Source organism: Perca flavescens, chromosome 5, assembly GCF_004354835.1.
Source record: "Perca flavescens isolate YP-PL-M2 chromosome 5, PFLA_1.0, whole genome shotgun sequence".
NCBI classification, from domain to species: Eukaryota; Metazoa; Chordata; class Actinopteri; order Perciformes; family Percidae; genus Perca; species Perca flavescens.
Genome location: NC_041335.1, coordinates 14,930,506 through 14,950,281, shown reverse-complemented (window position 1 = coordinate 14,950,281; position 19,776 = coordinate 14,930,506). Strand labels below are relative to the sequence as shown.

The 19,776-nt window shown below is 40.2% G+C and overlaps 2 protein-coding genes across 9 annotated transcripts; one reads left to right on the top strand and one right to left on the bottom strand.

Moving 5' to 3' along the window:
- Positions 1-11,192: 11,192 nt before the first annotated feature.
- Positions 11,193-15,480, bottom strand: wdr54 (WD repeat domain 54). Of its 6 annotated transcripts, none has more exons than XM_028578240.1 (10): positions 15,396-15,480; positions 14,716-15,001; positions 14,132-14,194; positions 13,849-13,915; positions 13,279-13,335; positions 13,071-13,198; positions 12,836-12,936; positions 12,384-12,546; positions 11,843-11,917; positions 11,193-11,698 (listed from the first exon to the last, which is right to left on the bottom strand). In XM_028578240.1, exons 1-10 carry the CDS (start codon positions 15,449-15,451, stop codon positions 11,567-11,569), a joined length of 1,128 nt encoding a protein of 375 aa, XP_028434041.1. In that variant the 5' UTR covers positions 15,452-15,480; the 3' UTR covers positions 11,193-11,566. The 6 variants fall into 6 exon arrangements, with proteins under 6 accessions (XP_028434041.1, XP_028434045.1, XP_028434046.1 ...); XM_028578244.1 differs by having other exon boundaries at positions 15,366-15,452; XM_028578245.1 differs by lacking the exon at positions 15,396-15,480 and adding an exon at positions 15,276-15,362.
- Positions 14,633-18,951, top strand: c20h2orf81 (chromosome 20 C2orf81 homolog). 3 transcript variants are annotated; one of them, XM_028578238.1, is made up of 5 exons: positions 14,974-15,020; positions 15,413-15,524; positions 17,170-17,422; positions 17,607-17,804; positions 17,909-18,951. In XM_028578238.1, the coding sequence occupies exons 3-5, from the start codon at positions 17,183-17,185 to the stop codon at positions 18,767-18,769; spliced, it is 1,299 nt and encodes a 432-aa protein (XP_028434039.1). In that variant the 5' UTR covers positions 14,974-15,020; positions 15,413-15,524; positions 17,170-17,182; the 3' UTR covers positions 18,770-18,951. The 3 variants fall into 3 exon arrangements, with proteins under 3 accessions (XP_028434040.1, XP_028434039.1, XP_028434038.1); XM_028578239.1 differs by lacking the exons at positions 14,974-15,020; positions 15,413-15,524 and adding an exon at positions 14,633-14,845; XM_028578237.1 differs by lacking the exon at positions 14,974-15,020 and having other exon boundaries at positions 15,377-15,524.
- Positions 18,952-19,776: the final 825 nt, after the last annotated feature.

The following is a 19,776-nucleotide window of genomic DNA, read 5'->3' as shown; positions in this document are numbered from 1 at the left end:
GAAATAGCCATTGTCCTGTGAAGGGAATGAAGCGACCTGCCCAGGCTTGCTCTGATCTCAGCGTGCATGCAAGTCCTAGGCAACCGTCCTCAGGCTGTAGCCAGCAGGCATGGAGCAGTCATCACACATACACGCAGATGCACACACACCAGTATAGACGGGTGGTGGGACATCCTGCTGTAGCCATCAAATGGATACCGCTGGGATGAACTACCACCGTGAATGATAAAAAAAAGGAAAAAAAGAAAAAGAAAGCCTAATTTCAATTCTACAAAATTTTGTTTACTGTATTCTGCTGACATTCAGTATGACACACTGACGGTCATGTGACTGTGTGTATGCGGTCTGTCCTCTTCTGTGCTCTCATTGGGCCCTTTGTCCCCTCTCTTCTTCGTGCAGCACACAGGTGTAATGAACCTTTATCTCAAAGTGTCTTGTACAGCACTTTTCCACTGCCAGTGGCCTCTGCTATAGCACTATGGATGCAGCCACATGGGCACAATAGGGGCATAATGGGGGCGTCCACATGGTTCACCCCTCTCTCTGTCAGTCTCTCTCCTGAGAGGGCAAACTGCTGATCCCAGGGGAGTGAAAGGCCTGCGTCGGCTGAATTTCGACAAACAAACACAGCACACAGACTCACACAAACAAATACACATACAAGCGCATGCACACAAAACAGTGATCTTTGTCCCCGCTCCGATCGATTTCACTCAGCAACTCTGTACCTCCACCGTGGCGTGTTAGGAGCCACAATGGCCTTCGACACCAGCCGTCGAACTTTGGACGCTGACTGACCACAATGGGCCTCTCTTCGCCTCAGAGCCTCTGCTATTCTTCTGCCTGATCTCTCAGACAAAGCAGTGTCACACAAGTATCAATTGAGCTTGAAAAAATCGCTCACAAAGGAGGCACTGACTTGGTGTTTCCAGCCCTCTTGCCAACTGTACCACATTTGTGTGGGTGTGAAGGTAAATTGGCATCATATTCAGCCGTGCTCACAAAGATGATTACAACTTCACTTTGTGGCATGGTTATTGATTTGTAAACAATTATTTCATGAGACTTTCCAGTTGATTTGTGCCACAGTCTCAAGCGAAAATGGAGATGTTTTAAATCAAATTTCTTTTAAATACAAAATTATTTAAATACTTGTGCATGTCAGGAAAAAACATGAGATTCCAGGGCATTTCAACAGACTTGCTGTTCAATTTTGAGTGAGTGTAGCATTATTTTTGCCATCTTGTCAGAAGAACAGTTCTTTCTACTTTTATTCGTACATTGACACTCTGCTTTGATGGGATGAGGGGCGTTAAAATGTAAGTTGCTCTCCACATTTTTTATGTTTATATTTACACACAGTTAAATGTAAGCTGATTTAATTTGACTCAAAACATGATTCTGAAGACAAAATACAAGAACATGTACAGTAGAAGACAGATACTTTGTATGTTAAACTTTTTCAATTACACATCCCAGAACAAAACAGGAAATATGACTAAAATGAAGTAGTAATGACTTTGAGTCAGACACAGAGAAAGCACAACCATCTCTTACCCCAATGTTCTGTTGAGTTAGGAAGTGGTAGGTCATTAGATTCTTAAATAATAATCAACTACAGGTCACTAATCTGTTATTTCAGGAATTGGCAGTTTGGAAAAAAAACTCCCCTTAAACTCTACAACACCCTCCTTATTTGCTTTAATACTTCCTAGATTGGTGCTATGCATTTTTAGGGTTGTTTTTTTTCTGCGATACCATCATATATATGTTTTCTGCACCGTGTTCTTATGTTGTCTATATTTCAGTATGTTGTGCATTTTCATATGCTACTTTTTTTGCATCTGACTTGGACCTTGCACCCAAATAAAGCTGAACTTAAACCCTGAACCATTGGGCCTTAAACAAATGCTGTTTGACGCTGCATGACCCCACCAGTTTTGTGTAGATCACTTGTCCTATTTGTAGGTATGTTGTCCATGCACATATGCACACTTTGTGCATGTGCATATATGTTTAGAGATCTCAAAAAAGCAGGGATTTGTGCAATTATTTGTGGTGCATGAGGGACCAGATGTCACTTTGTCAGTGTGGACAGAGATCAGAGAAAGGATGACATAACCCCTACTATGAGTTCATCCCTCAATCTCTCCATGCATCCATCCACCTCTATAAAAGGGGGGCTATCCAATCCTGGGCCGGCACCCTCTCAGTTTTGGGCACCTGGCCTCCTTGGGCCACACTCTGGGCTGTCTGTGTCCATCCCGAGTGTCACTTCTAGGTGCTATGAATAGACACTGGCGTATGCTCAGTGCTGTCAGCTGGACATTGGCACGTGTGGCTCATGTCAGCGCGGCCGCGACGCAACGCTCCCAACTGGCGTCATTGCAACGACAGCACATTTGGGTTGCCATGGAAACAGGGACGAGCACAGCTCCCTCTGCCCTGACATCCATTGGTTGTGTTTTTCAGACAAACTCTGATCTCTTTCTCTCTCTCTCTCTCTCTCTCTTTCTCTCTCTCTCTCTCTCTCTCTCTATTTCCTCCTGTCTTTCTTTACCATCTTTCTCCCTCATCTTCTTTCTGTTGTTCTCTTCCTTTCCTTCCGTCTTTCTTTTTGTTTCTCTGTCTCTTGTTTATGCGACTATGACGCTCAGCAGGGAACGAGAGGTTTGAGATTCTATCCAGAGGGCTTTATATTCATGAGCTGTTAAAGTCTTCATGGTTCTCGTTACTCTAATGAAAAATACAGGAGCACACCCATGAACTGCAGATGTGTATATTTATGCACAGTCTGGTCCTTCAAGTCTCCTTTGGATTCTGTGTGTGTGTGTGTGTGTGTGTGTGTGTGTGTGTGTGTGCGTCATGATATCCTCACCGGTGAGTCGAGCAAGAGGTCTGTCACGTCTCTCTTCTCCTCTGACTTTCTCTCATAGCCAAACTTCTCTCTCTCTTCCTCTCCCTCCCTCCATCCACACAGGCATGTGGTGTGAGAGTGACTGGCCATAATGGAAGGGTGGAACGGTGGATCACTGCGTTTTTCACGGAGGTCGGACAGCTTTCTCAGGACAAATGAACAGATTGCAGTGTTTGTACTTCTGCTCCATTTACCACATATCATTGACTGTGTCCTGGCTGGCAGGCATGAGGCCAGATGGGTGAAGGGGACAGGTACTAAGTTGATAAAACAAAACTAAAAGACAGGATTTACTCAAAAGCCGCAGCCTTTACCCAGTATTGTGGTTTTGAAGTTTTTAATCTCCTGCAGAGTGTGTGTTTGACACAGATCTCTGCTTTTAGAGTTTCACTGGTTTATATCAAAACAATGATTATCATCCTTCTCCTTCCTCCAGCCTTTCTTGCCCATCTTACACATTGTTATTGTGATTAAATGTGTTGTAATTTGAGCAAGAATATTGAAACACCTCCTTCATACAGTAACCTCTCTGAATGTTTTGGCATTATTGCCATTATCAGAGGAGTTGGGATCCTCTATTAAAACAATGTACCCTATGCAGATGAAGCACAAAGAGTACAAAAGTTCCAATATAACAATCAGAGCCAGAGGCAAGATTCTTTCCCAGCCTCGCTCTCTTATACACCATGTGAGAGTACTGATGATACTATGACGCAAGCTTTTCAAAGGTGTCATTTATAGTTCATGTCCAGAGAGTTTAGCGGAAAAAAAACAACAATTAACTGACAATAATTAAGTCAGATCCAGTCAGTTAAAGTTTAAAAAATGTGTGTGTTGGTGTGTATAGGCATATGGGCACACATTTACAGTAATGTGTATGTGTTTTGGTGGTGCATGTGAATTAATGGTGAGTGACAGAACAGCTGTGGAATGTTTTGGGTAAGGGGGTCAGTAGGGCACCACTCCATATTTTCTGATATGAAAATGTGTGTTTGAAACTTTAAGAACTAAATGTATTCGTATTATCTTACCCAACGCATGTTATCCTTATTCTTTCATTCATTAGAAAAAATAGAATTCTAATCAGAAATAATAGCTGAAAAAATACTTTGCAACCAAAATGTTTTTCTTTATGTTTACATTGCTAAATTTGAGCAGTTTACAGTTCCAAATTCTTAATATTAAAACAGTATTATTGTCTAAGTAGCGACTTATGGGAGAAGAAAGTGTGGCGAGCCAGGGAAGCTCTAAAAAAAAAGAGTTATTGAATTGTTAATAATTATAGACCAGCAGTTAAAGACCACATCATGCTCATACTGTGATGCAGCCAGGTGTGAATGTAGAGCATCGCTAGAAATGAGCTGTTGAGTTACCATACCCCTGGACAAGGTTACTTACTTACTTATGAGCATGCACTTGAATTATAGCTTTCCTGACAATGATGACAAAAGTATCACCATCTCTGAAGAATGAATCCGACATTTAAAGTAATTCTGTCAGGTCCATTAAAGTTAATAATTAAATTTGGCGGTATGGCTCTGTTCAAAGGAGTCCCCTGAGCTTTCATGAGCACCATGAAAGAGCAGTGAATCAGGGGACAACAGCAGCATTAGGGGACGCTCACACAGTTTAAGACTGGGAGAGCTAACTATTCCTCCATATGAACAGAGCAGCGACGATGACATAGAAGCAAATGCCACGTTATACACGACAAGGTGGAGCGGGGGAGGAGGTGGGTAGCTTAGATGCGAGCAGCAAGCAGTTAGGAGCAAACTAAAGCAGCTTTAAGTAGGGCGCCCTGGTTGAGTGTAGCCATTTAGCAGGGAAGGCAGTGACCAGCTGATGCAGCTCAGCTGATGTGACCGTGTTGTTGGCCAACAGCGGTTAGCAGCGTCTGGACTACTTGACCTGCCAGAACTGACGCTGACGCTCAATATACATGTTGTTTAGCTAAAATGCTTTGTTCTTGTACTGTACTTCTCATTACTTTCCTTGTCTTCTCAGAATAAATGCTGCCTTGAATAATGAACTCCTATTTAACCACTGACGCACACATGAGCAAGAATGTGACACACACACCAGTGCTGAACTGAAGACCCTCTGTTGAAGCAGGTTCTATATGAAACTACTGTCTCTGTGGTGTTACTGTTAGGGTAACATTAAAAATGAAACACTTTCCTTTTGGTTGTACCTACATTAAAAATACCATAGAAAAATAAATATTATAAAGTCACCATGCACATTTGTTCCCTTACCATAGATTTTTTTTTTTTAATTCTAAATTCACTCTTTTGTTTTTGGGCTGTTGAACATTGCACATCTTGACACTGAGACAATTAAAATTAATGTTCTGTACACATTTTCCATTGTTGCACCAGATAACCTCTGCATGATGTTTACTGAGGTGAATGCCAAGTTGGTCCACCCCTAAAGCTTGCATTTATCTCTCTTTTCTTTCTGACACACACTGTCTCTCTCACACACACATACACACACACACACACACACACACACACACACACACACACACACACACACACACACACACACCTATGTGCCACTGCAGAGAAAACAAGAACACACATGACCCAATGTTTAATAGAAATGTTTATGTATTTCAAATTTCAAGTTTATGTATTGTTCCCTGAAGACACCCATTAATCTCTTTCATATTAACCCTATTAGCAGTGTCACTGACTGAGCACAATAAATGGGTTGCCGGATATTGTTGTTATCATTGCTGTGACTCTATTTTGAGACTCAATAACTCTCTCATCCACTCGCTCAAGGTGATGAGAGAGGTGTTTATGTTTGAGAAAAAGAGTGTTTGGGAATTAAAAGCAGCCACATTTTGAGATTTTGAAGCAAATTTCTCAACATTGACCATAAGAGTGATCTATAATATTATATTATATGTTCCTGAGTAGAATAAACAACATAAAGCATGCCAGGCTAGTTTTGTCATACAATAATGCAAATATATTAATTTAATGATAAAATCTTCTTTACTGAAAGAAGGGTGTGAAAACAAGTTATCCGGGCTCATTTCACAGTAATTATCACTGATCATATTAGCCTTATAATAAATATCCACCAAAACTAAACCTAGACTAAACACACACACACACAATTGTACACAGAACACTGATATAAATCTTACAAGACTTTGTTTTGGAAGACTGTAGAAAATGAATCCATCATCATTTCAATGGTGCCGTCTGCACATATGGCCACATACACACATAATTATAAACACACACACACACACACACACACGCACACGCACACGCACACGCACACACACACACACTAACATACACTCCAACGTCAGCACAACGTCAGACAATTCAAACAGTGCCCAGTGCTAAGCAACCATGCTATCCCAGTGCAGATGGCAGGGTCTGATCATGTTTATTTTACTCTAATCTAATGCACTTAAGTCCCATTGCGTACCCATGCCTTCTAAATGATGTTACTGGGGATATGCAAGCTGTGTGTGTGTGTGTGTGTGTGTGTGTGTGTGTGTGTGTGCTTTAGCAGAGACGGCAGGACGGACGGACTAATAGCTGTTGTATAATGGACTACACCTAAATGGTCAGTGTCCACTTAACCATGTATTCACTTCTCATTTTTAAACAACCTAAATGGAATAATATCAGATAAAACAATTCCTCCTGCATTCAAGGATGGCCTCATGTCCTCTTTTTTGATTCTAAGCTGCCCCACCTAACCATGCGTGACACCATGGATTGTCCTGCAAGGACATATGTGGGTGTGGTTTCCCTTGGTACAGCCTAATGATGCAGAGAAGCTGTGGTTGCAGCGCTGGGTGGGTTCAGGTTGGCATGGCTCAACTATAATTGAGTTTGTAACAATAAATCAAAGCTGCTATCCACCCATATCTGTCAATGCATATTTACTGACTGGGTGAGCCAATTCAGTCACTCCACATTCCAATTATCATAATCACCAAGACAAAATAACAGATATTTACCCACCCTTTCTCTCCTCGTCTTACCTGTTCCACCTGCCATTTGACCACATCAGTCACATAGAATAATTACAAAGTCCATATAAAAATAATTTAACCATCCTAAACTACTCCAAATATTAGAAGAGTGTTTGCCCCAATAGTCTAAATTAGCAAAACCATGATTAAAATATGGCTATAATCAATATGTTTATAGTAACATAATCAAATGGCAGTGTGAAAATAATAATGCAGTGAATTATCTCCCCTTGGCCTTTAGGGCTTTATAGCGGGTTTCAGCTGTACGGTCCACAACTTAACTGATTTGATTCACTCTCACCGCTCTCATAGTGTCGTGTTTTGCTGCAGCAGGCGGCTGTTTTCAGCAAACATGTTTTAAAAACTCACTGTTTACATTACCTGCTCGTGTAACATAGACAAAGAGTCAGAAATTTCCCTCAGGAGTTGGTGGAGACCAAAAACAGAGCTAAAAGAGAATAAAAATTGGACTTACTTTTGCCAGGTGACCAGAAACACAACTCCAAATGTATGGTAATGTTGCTCTGTAACAGCTAAATGTGTATTAAGCAACTGTTTGCTAACACGTCTAACATATCAACTTTTCGTTGATGATATGTCAGTGTTGTTCCAAAGTGGCCAAAGAAATCGGTTACGCGCGTTCAAATCTAAAAATATCTCTGCAGTATGTAAACGAGACTAAGAATTCACCAGGGATTTAATGCCAGCTTTTTGGTACTTCTATGATCCAGTGCCAGTGTTTCAATTCTACAAAAACATTTTAGCCAACACTAAAAAATACTGAAAACCAACAGTCCTAACTGCATGTTATTTAATTAAATTCAAATGTCAAATATAGTGTCAAATCATAACAGCCTTTATCTCAGCAAACACAACAGATAGAGTAAGTCTAGACCACACTATAATTTACAGAGACCCAACAATTCCCCCAAGAACAATTGGACTTACTGTATTGCAGCTGCGTCAAGGAAAAACTTCATTTTAACAGGCAAAATCCTCGGACAAAACCTGGCTCTTGGTGGGTGGCCATCTGCCTCGACCATTTGGGGGGATCTATTTATCAGTAAACACTATTAATCAGTCTTATTAGCAACACCCTTTACAAGCAATATTTACTTAGCTGCAATCATGGTATTTAGCAGGCCAGCCCATCGTGCCATCACCATCCCAAACTAACAATCTGACACATGCTATTTTCTGCGCATTTGCTAATGTTATTTGACCTAGATTTGGTTTGCACCTCTATGTGTGCACGTCTGTCAGTCAGCAGTGATAGTTTTTCAGGTCTGTCAGTCTGTAGTGCCCCCCTCCTTCCCATTTTAAGTGTTTTGAAAATGGAAGATCTATTTATACAGCATGTCAACAGGAGACGGTTTCCTGGTTGCTTCGTCAGAGAGCTGGTCTGTTTGTGGCAGCAGGCTGAAGAGGCTTTAGGCACTTCATCCCCCCTGGTGAGGCTCTATCCCAGTAGGCTTAGCAACACAGGCCTAGGCAGCTGCCACAAGGCTGGATGGCCATGGGATAAATTGCTCTTTCTGCACCAGAATAATGAAGAAACACACAAACAAACAGCCTCAAAATATATTCATGCTGTGGCGCTCACACAAACACACATACAGATAACTACCACCCGCTAACACAAAAAATTACAACTAAACCTGATGAATCAACTTGTATTGTTGCATGGTATTCAGGGGCATCACACTCGGGGGGAAAAGGTTGACTGAGTACCCAGGGCCCTCATGTGAGGATGGCCCAAAAAGATGCTAGGATGAATAGCTGTGGATGCGGGGAGGGGCCCATAGAAAATGCCTTTCTAGAGGGCCCAGAATTTTGCGCTATGTCCCTGATGGTATTTGACAATCCGTGCTTGGTCAATACCCATGTACAGTTGTGCACTGACAAACGTGTCTTTTTCGTGAATCAATTTTAATTTATAAGAGTGAGAGATTTGGAGAAAAAAAAGGCCTTAATAGCTGGACAGCTGATTGCCAGACCTACCTCCACAGCGCCGCAGAAGAGGGTCTGGCTAGTCCACACAGCATTCCGGGATGGGGAAAAAAACGTGCCCTGATTTATTTCCATTTATTTAAACCAATCACAATTGTCTTGGGTGGTGCTAAGCCCCGGACGGGGCCCCAGTGCCGCTGCAAACTAGCCTCAGGAAGGAACTTGTCTTGGTGGAACATGTGAACATACGTTCAAAGGTTGTTTAAGTTGTGTAACAGAAAACTCCAATTGGACAGATAGTCTATCTAGCTGTCTGGATTTACTCTGCAGAGATCTGAGGAGCAGTTAACCATAGTCCTTAAAAATCGACCAGAGTTTAGAATGCAAACACAAAGAAAGCGGATGGACCTCCGGCCATAAAGAGTGACATCTGGCGTAATTTCCAGCGGCAATGGACCAATCCCGGAAGTGGAAACTCGTGGATACAAACTAAAAGTCCAGTGACTCAATTTTGCCATGATGACTTCTCAAAAAGTCTTACGATCAGTGTGGTTATCTGCGATTTTATTAAAGTGACACGTCGTACCACTGGGGGCCTTTTGTTGAAGTTCTTACAGGATCTATTTTTCTAATGTGACTCTCATTAATACAATAATTCAAAGTTGGGAATATGAGTGGTAGAATGTTGCTCTAATACCCTCATTACTTGACACACATGCATGTGCACACATGCATTCACAGTCCAGATAGATTCAAATCCATATCTGAGAACAGCTCATGTTAAGGTCTGATCTCCCCAACATTGTGTGCTCAGCTGTGTGTAACACCTAAGAGCCGACTATTGACAAGTATTGTAGCAGTACACAGCGTGAGTGGCCCCGGGGCTGTGTACGGGACTAAAGCGTCTCACAGAACTATTGACTTAGTTAACAAGGAATAAAGGACTGCTGTTGTTTGTCTCCACATGTTTTTCTGTGAAAAGTGATGTCTTCTCTACTCTCAGCCCTTTCTTGAAGTTTTTTTTTCCACCGCTCTATACCTCCTCTGCTCTTTCCATCCTTTGCTTATTTCATGTATCTCTCTTGACCAATCTTTCCCTCCCTCCGTACTGTTCCAGTTACTTATATTATCTCAGTGTCATTTGGGACCTCATATTGACAGCTTAGTCCACCACTGACTGCCACTCTAGCCAGTGCGGTTAGCCACCCCAGCCCCCAGGCAACTGGGAAGCATGACACGTTATGACATACTGAAAAGGATTGATTCCATTAAGATTTTGCGTTAATGTCACTGTAGTGCATGTTTATTCTTTACAATTGACCCTGCCATCAGCGACTGTCAGTTGGTACCTACCCAAATCTGAGTTACATAACCTGACTTGTGTGTGGATTCAAAACAGTCCTGTCAGTTGTTGTTATGTGACCAGTTTTGACTGCAAACCAGAAAACTCTGGGATTTAATACACGCTTAGCCCTAAACTTACAAACAACACACAATTCCTCGCTGACTTGATTCTTCTTATCTCATCACAATAAGGTGGGTGAGATTCGAATGATAAAAACTTATATGACCTGCTTTTACAGCTGAGTTGGCAAGATTTGTTTTCAGTTAAGGCATTTTCTGCTCGTCTAAACAGATCCTAGAAAACTATTTGTTTTCAATAAAAGGCCTTTTTTCTGTAATTTCTAGGAAACAAAAATAGACCTTCTGTTTCTACTGTAACTACACTGAACACAGAGCTCTTTTGACCCAATTTAAATGCCTGTTAACTATAAAAAAAAGAATAATGTGTAACCAGAAAGCAAAGGGTAACAAATACGTCATAGACATACACACACCTGCCTCAAATGTAGATTATTTGGACAGTAAAATAAAAGTATAATAAAAAAAATCTAATTATACATTGTAGTCTTTCACATGTTAAACTGTGGACATGACTGGAAGGGAAGATGCATAGGAGGCCACCTTGCTAATACATATTTCTTCCTTTTACTTTCTCTGTGTATCTGTACGATTGCTGTCCTGCAACAACTGAATTTACCCCTCTGGGTATTAATGAAGGTGGATCTTATTTAAGAAAGGAGACAATACAATGAAAAGTAAAAGTCTATGACCTCCCTCCGCAATGTGCCCATGTTAATTGCTTGACATTATTGTCCTGTGGTCTGCACAAAGTATTCAATTACAATGTGAAGTTTTTCAAAAAGTCTGTCTATAACCTTTTGGGCAACTCCACCCTGCACTGAAATCTGTTTGCACTACACCATCTATTGGTGCATTTGTGAAGTGCAAAAATTAAAACCAAAAAACGGCAGCTGTCTTCACAAAAATGTTTATTGGTACAGCTGCTTGAAACAATAATTATATCAGAAAGAATAATAGAATCTTTGTAACTTTCAAAAACTACATTCACATATGTGTAAACATTTGTACTTAAAAATATTCATAGAAACTTTAACAGATTACTTTTGCATTATTTTGTTATATGCTAATCTCCTTCTACCCTTTGTAGATATACAGACAGAAATGCCATGAATCCAGATTATGTTAGATACCCTCGTCTGTGTCAACCTGACCCTGACCCGGCCACTTTCGACTCGGTTTCCTCTGGGTCATGTTATCTTTCCAGAAACACTGTAACATACCAAATTCACATTAATAGTATACTCAGCTTCAATGAAAGCAAAGTCCTACGACTGTGTGTAACGGATAATCTCACTCAGGTCATAGCCTGTCACTGCAAAAGCATAACCATCGCCGTCACAGAACTTGGCGCCACATATTTGAGTGTCCGTCACACACTCATTGTGCAAATGGATAACCTGAAAGCAAATGAGGAAAACACACAGTCAGGGTCTCATTGAGAGTAAGTATAAGTTAAACCTGGGGCAAACCACCATCAATTGTGCCTTGATTCAGAACATATTAAGAAAATAACTTTTCTATTCTGTGTTTAGACCAGTTACCTCAACACTGTTGGTCTCTGGGGTCATTGTCAGGTGCCACACTCTGACCAGAGAGTCCTCAGCAGCAGACAGAAGCTAAAGCAAAATCAAAATCAAGTGGTATTAGATACACCACAAAAAAAAAAATTTGAGGACCCCCTGAACATGCTTTAGAACTAAATAAACTTAATAATTTAACTAATTATTGTCTTTTACTAAAAAATCATTTATCTGTTTTTGCCACTTCAAATTACAACCTTTATTTATTCAGGGAGGGCAGCAAGCTCTCTTTTCCAATGACGCCCTAATTACAGCACAAATAAAAAGAGATTTAAAAAACGATCTCAATTACAGTACAGATAAATGATATGATCATAAAAATAATATGATCATAAAACAATACCCAAATTACAATATGTAAAAAATGAATGAAGGAACAATCACAAAATTAGTTTTGTCAGTTTCCCCAGTGTATTCACATTTTCCAAATGATTAATGCCAACATAATAAACTGTCAGTGAAAGAAAAAAGAATTATTATAAAATTGGTTCATTCAACTCACCAGCCCAGAAAAAGGAGCAATGTCCAGTGAGTATATCCAGCGAGCGTGGGCGTTGATCTCAGCATGCAGGATGCCTGTCACTGCCTCATAAAGACGAATCTGGCCTGTGCCATAACCTGCCACCACTGTGCCTTTCCACAACTTGACAGATGGGCAGCTCATACTGAGAGCAGCGAGGGACATGGACAATGATTGCCATCAGGGAAGTAAGGAAAAAGATAATGGACATTAGATTAGAGCGAGGAGGGGAAATGAAGGAGAAACAAAGGACAGTGGAACAGGAACAGAGTAGATACTGTATGTACAACAATGTGTGAAGAACGGAGAGAGATAAAGAGGAAAGAAAGCAGAAGAGGATGAGTGATGAAGAAGATTTACCATAGGTCACTCTATATTAGCTCAATCTTACACTGCACACCAAAAATTATACTATAATACAGTCAACATCTTACTCAAAGCCAGGGATGCTGTTGAGCAGCTGAAAGTCCTCCCCAGACTTCCACACACACAGGTTGCCCCCATCGTCTGCACTGACCAGATCAGCAATGCACTCCTGAAGGGAGGAAGACAGCAACATAGTGGGATGGTTGTAGCTCCTAGACGTATTATATAAAGTAGTAATTTATCTATGTTTGTCTGACATTCATGGAAATAAATTCACAATAAACAAGTGCACACACAGCATACCTGGCTACCAGAGCACTCCGGGGCCATGTCAGTGATGGACTCCTTGTGCTCCTTCAGAGCCTCAGACAGGGTAATATTACTGCCTTTACTGGGAACATCAAATACTAGAATCGCACCAGATGAAACGCCTAGAGAGAGAAAGACAGTAGACTGTAGAGTTTTGCCCTGGATTTTGAATATACTTAAATATATTCCACTCAGTGCTTACCCACACATATATAACTGTCCCGCACTGCTGATATCCCCCGAGCAAATACGGCCTGTGCTGGGACAAAAACAAGTTCTGTGAGTGCACTCAATTTAGTGTAAAACTCTTGATTAATACTTTTCTCGCACACACAAATGCGTGATTGCACAAATATATGAACGTGTGTAAATGTGCGTGGAAACAAATGTGTGGGCAAAAAAAAGCCAGTAGTATACCTGACAAAGCAGAAAACCATTGTTCATGTGTACAATGTCTTCCCTGCCATTTGTGATTGTGTAGATATAATAATGTAGATGCCTGATAATGGTTTATTTTATTATAATAAAACAGGTCCTCCCACTGATGTTTTTAAATATAGTTGTGTTATGAGGATGGATAAACTGCACAGTTTCTGGAACAACCAAGTAAACTTGTGTCATATATTCCTTTGTATCATATCACACTGTATCATCTTATTGTATTGCATCATATAATATATTCGAACTATTTTCGAAGTTCAAATTTTCATGCAAATAATTGAGACAGGTCCGCCTTTGAGTGCCTATATGTGTAGTTTATATGTAAGTTTACCTGTAGGTGTTTCCGGAGTATCGAGTGCATGCCAGTACACCATGATGGAGCCATCAGATTCATACATCTAAAACAATGGATTTATATCAATGCAAAAGGCTGCAAAAACACTTATTCATACTTTTGTTTAAGTTCACATTCACGAAACACTCCACAGCGCACTTCAGTACCATATACAACCCCAACTGCTATAAGTATAAAAGTAGCAGAAGCAGCAGTGCCTCCTCCAAATGTGGAGACTGCAGATGACCGCAGAGGAGAGAAGACACACACAAAAACTCACCTGGATGCCTTTCTGAGAGGTCACCACCAGCAGATCACGAGAGGGCAGAGGACAAAACGCAGCCTGTTACAAGAGAACACAGGATTTCTTTATTTTTATGAATAAAAATGCAGTATGCCAGAGCAAAAACCACAATGAAACAATGTTAAAATTCACCTTTGCCATTTTTTTTGTAAACGGTCTTAACTGTTTGTCAAGTTTATCACTGTACTCCAGCACAAAAAAGTGGAAATGAAACACTATGTGCTAACTTTTAACATTAAAGTGTTTGAGGTCATTCACATCCATATTGGGTAACAGGATTCAATTCATACACTATTCATCTGATTTAAACACATGCCCCCCTTAAATTAAACAGAAACAGTTATAGCCATTGTTTTAATTTCAAATTCAGTGTTTTGAAAATCTGTGCCAACAAAACAAAAATGGCCCACTGTCCTGACGCATTCCGTCTCCACGTAAAATAATATTAAAGGGGACTCAAGGACCACACTCACACCCTGTCCAACCTGCTCTCACTGTGAACGATAACAACGGAAGACATTAAGAGCACACAGCAGAAGTTGCACTATGTATGGCCTGACCTGCATGATGAGCGATGTGCTTGTGGCGACATTGGGCTCCTTGGACTGCAGCTGACGGTGGGAATAGTTGAGGCCGTCCCAGGACGCGCTGACCATGTTGACCACGTTAGCATGGACCACCGTGAAGTAGGTGAGATGCCGCGGGGCGATGCGTAGCACGCCAAGGTTGTTGTACAGCGCCGAGGCGCTGTTTTTGACCTGGATGCTCTTCTCTTTGTGATACATCGAGCTGTCTTCTCTTGGCAGAGCGGTTTGTTGGAATGGCAGTAGGTGATCTGGTGTCAGTCTAAGAGAAGAAAGTAAAGGTGACCACAATTAGAGTCTGGTTAAATTAGATGAACAATTTCATTAAAAAACATACCGTAATTTAACGGCAAAGGGCAACGCTAAGTACTTAATACTAGCTGTTAGCATGCTTCATCCGCAGCGCTGTGGTGATAGGACTGGCAATGCGAGACTAGCAGCAAGCTAACCTTGTTATGGTATCAAGAAACCAAATGCAATAACGCAGCGTAAATAAAAGAGGACACCGTTACTTTTGTGAGACATATTGCACATACTATTGCTTTAGATTACATAACAATTGGTCCAGCCTCTATTGGCGCTGTCGTTGTCGACCCTTGCATATAAAGTTAACGTAAACGAAGCACCTTTTTAGCTCTTGTTAGCAACAGGATTACCTCCGCGTCGTCTGCAGCCATAGAGACAACGCCACTACCTCTACGTAAGACGTCATCCTTGCGTCCTCGGTTGCTGAGCAACCGTAGACTACACGGATAAGGGTGTAACGTTACAAAGGAATGTGTATGGTAAGGTTGTAAACAGACTTGACATTTTAACGTTATAACAGCAATTTATTGTAAGAAGTAACCATAGATGTGTATATATATATATATAGGGTTGCGCTCGAATGGTTATATGTGTAGCCATTGTAAGCATAGCTAGATATAATTAGCTTAGCTAGCTAGCTAGCTAGCTACATAACATGAAAAAATACACATAGTGATGGCAGGTGTAACTTTAGCCATAGATGGGTAAAACGTTATCTAACTAAACTAACTGAACCAACTGGCAAAATAACGTTAGCTTGCTTGATATTATGTGACTTGTTTAGCTAGACTGAAGAGTAAAATCAATAAAGTAACGGCATGACACTTGATTCAAGTTATGTTTAATGACTGGGAGGGTAGCTAGCTCGCTAATTACATTTCACTAAAAGTTATGCTATCTAGACTAGCATAATAGTTAGCTACTTATTATGGGATATTCCCCACTCATACACATCATGAAAACTATCAACTCTAAAATATGTATTTCTTCATGCATTAATAAAACAAAATAATACATATAAGGCAGTTTAGTTTATCATTTGCTCCCCAAAAAGTTGTTTAAACATATAAAATATGTTTTCTAGAAAACCATTTACACATTAACTAAAGACTAATAGCAAAGACTGTTATAAGTTATAATGGTGCAACTAGATTTAATGAATAGTTTTAAGTATTTACTATTAGGAAGCACTTCACAACATTAGTTACTGTTCAAATTATGCAAGGAGTTACAGTAAGCGGAAGGATTGTGTTGATATGCAAATGAAAGTCCTGTAATGATTCCGGGCAATATGATTTTACATCAAAGTTCCCATGGAGAAAGGAAAACAGTCAAGTTCGATCACGTCCACCAGAGTGTGCTAATGTTTACCAAAATACATTTTTCATAGCACCATGCCAATTGATGTTTTGATGTTGTTCTAGGGCTGGGCGATATGGACCAAAAGTCATATCCCAATATATTTTGGCTGAATATTGATATACGATATATATCCCAATATTTTTTTCTGCAAAGTGAGAGCAGTTCAGTCAAAGTCAAAGCCAAATATGACATGTCACAAGTAATTTCAGTGAACAGTTGCAAAATCAAATGAATAAATAATAAACAGGTTTCTTCACCTTATTCATGATTAAATGCTCAGCTGTTCAAATAACAATATAATGTAAACATAAATACTGTATAACAACAGGAGTACCTTTTTTTTTTTTAAATCAAAGCTCCATAAGGTGCACATTTAAATAAAAAAATATCTTAAATAAAAAGCCTATAAAATAAAAGAGGCCAATCCAAAAGGAGTCAGCAGCTTGCTTGGAGCAAGGATCAAATTTGAACTAAAGAACAGTTACAACAGTCTGATAAGTTCAGAAAAGTACATCACTTTACTGTAATGCAGCCTTTAAAACCAGGAAAAGACACTTACGTCATATCACGATATTATGATATCCAAAATCTAAGACGATATCTAGTCTCATCTCACGATATAATATCGATATATCGCCCAGCCCTACGTTGTTCCATGTTTAATTGTTTAGTTTTTTGCACCGTAAATATATCAAACTCTTCATTATCACAAACATCATTGTTTTCTGTCATCCATCATTTGTGTTTCATATTTCACACCAGCCTCTAAGCCAAGATGCCCCGCTCTGCAGCCAAGTCCCAAGCTGAGAAGCAAAGACCCAAGTCGTCTGTCCCAGTGAACACACCTCCAACGCCAGACCTGAAAGTGGAAGATATAATCCCTGGTCGCTTAACAAAGGCCCAATGGACGGACATGTTGATCCGGGAGGATGCAGATGAGGCTGTGGCGGTGATCATAGAGGACGTGTTGAACAAGGTCATGGAACGCTGTCTTAAATTAAAAATGAAAAGACAGGTAAAACTGAAAAGGCATATACAACTTTTATTTTTATTTCTCTTCAGTGTGAACATAATCTTACTGATTGACACTTTTGGAGAGACCAATACATATATTTTTTTAAACTTACTGTCTTCCATTTTGACCACACATAATACAAGTACATATAATATCCTTGATTTTGCCTGTCTTTGCCCTTAAGCTAGTGCCTTTCTCCGCATCCTGGGCCAAGAGATACCTCACACAGATTCTAGAGCAGCAAATCCTGTGCCTAGATGAAGGAGAAGCACCAGAGGAATCATCTAAAACAGAAGACTCAGAGCCTATGCCAACTTCAGATGCCTGGGTTCAAGGATGTGTGCCTGTTGTAAATGCAACACCTCACCCCGCCTCACCACAGGTACTCTTGATATGTCTCTTCTGCAAGTCTTCTCTTTAAATTTCAACCAAGAGGTTATCTGTATCCGTATCTACAGTATATATTCATATATTTGTTTCTAACAGGAGGCTGACATTGGACAGGTCCCAGTACAAACAGAGCCAAGAGTCGATCAGCCATGTAATGTTATGGCCCAAACAAACCGCTCTCTAAAGCAATCTGGAAAGGAAACAAATCACAAGAGGCATGTCCGTTACGAGTGCTTTAAAGTGCATAGTCCTAACCCCTCAACAAAAATTGGTCTAAGGAAAAAGCAGCAGGTTAAATTACCTCCCATGTCTGTTCCAGGCAAATTACTGCCACCCCTGTCCTGTTCAGCAGAAAAAGAGGATGTGGATGTAGAAAGTAAAGATTGGGCACGTTCTGTTTATAACCACACGACTGGATCATTATATCAGCACAAGAGCTTGCAACCCATACCAAGGCTTGATCCCTCATGCCTGCCTCGACACTGCATATTTCCTCAGTATGAGATTGTGGATAGCAACTACACAAAACCCAACTCCAAGAAAGCAAGTGGACTATCCAAAATAGAACCGAGATATAACAAGAAGCAAGCTGAGACAGGTACCTCACTGAAGCAACTAACCAGCTCCAAGGATCAGCCAGCAAAGTTTCAGAGGACAAACGAGGCTGATGTCCGGCTGAAGACATTGTCTCCTTCTAGACATAGAAATGAAGGGATTGTGTCGTCTCAGTCTCTGAGGCTGGACACAATGGTTTTGGCCAAGGGTGTTTCTCTGTTGGATCCCCTGGCAATTGAAAATAACCCTCTCAAATGTTACCGACCTACCCAGTCTACCAAGCTGAGACCGATACGGAGGGATGCAGCTGTGCCATTGTTTTCCGTTGATCAGTTTACTACAGGTCCACCACCTCAGGTCACCCAATTGTTTCAGTCCAAGGACTGTGACTTTAAAATGTAGTGATACATGTCTGTGGCTGTATTTACAGCAGAATGATCTTAATGTTAAGGAAATAAAAAGACCCTTCTAATACAAGAACACTTCATATAGTGTAGGCAAAAAAAGAAATTGAAGAAAATTCAGACTCAGTCCATTTTTCCCTCCATGTATTTGTTGCATCTCTACATTTGCCATACAGCAGTGAGATACACTTATTATTATTATAATTGTTATTAAAAACTGAATACAATATGTGTTGTTATTCCTTTGAAATCAATAAACAATTACAATATATAAATGTGTTATATCATTGCCTCCCACAACATATAGCAAAGATAGAAGTACCTCACAAAAAAAACTACCACCGTGAAGCAAGGAAATTCGGTTATAGAATATTAATATAAGTCCATGCTTTTCATATGCAATATCAACACTTACGGTGATACTAAATTGTGTTTTCATCCCTCTTGAACATTACCTGAAACTCAAAACAATCAATGAATTAACCAAATCATATGGGACCTGTATTCACATAAATTGTTGTGCACATACAATGTATGTACCAATTAATTTGCTGTGCCTTCATATAGTACACTTAGCCACTTTATTACTGTAGGTACACATATGACAGGTTTTTCTATTATTTTGTCCACTCCACCTTGCAGTTGAATCAACAGTTTTGACAAAATCTGAACATTATAACCTTCATGACATGAAGGAAGGATTTATTGCAGGACTGCTTTTTTTTGTAGCTAGGTGTACCCAACAACGGAGTGTATGCATGCACACCAATAGTAATCTGCAGCTGCTGCAAACATCTGCCAGCCAGAGATAGTGATTTGAATGAAAAATAGCAATACGCTAACAAATATGGCCATGTTAAATGTGATGTATAAGGTAGGCCTACTTTTATTAATAAAAGTGTATTTTTACAGCATTTTCCTTTACTGTTGAACGTATTCAAATGAACCGCACGGGAGGCTGCTCATGCAACCTATCTTGTTGAAGCCAGTAGCTCGCCACAAGAG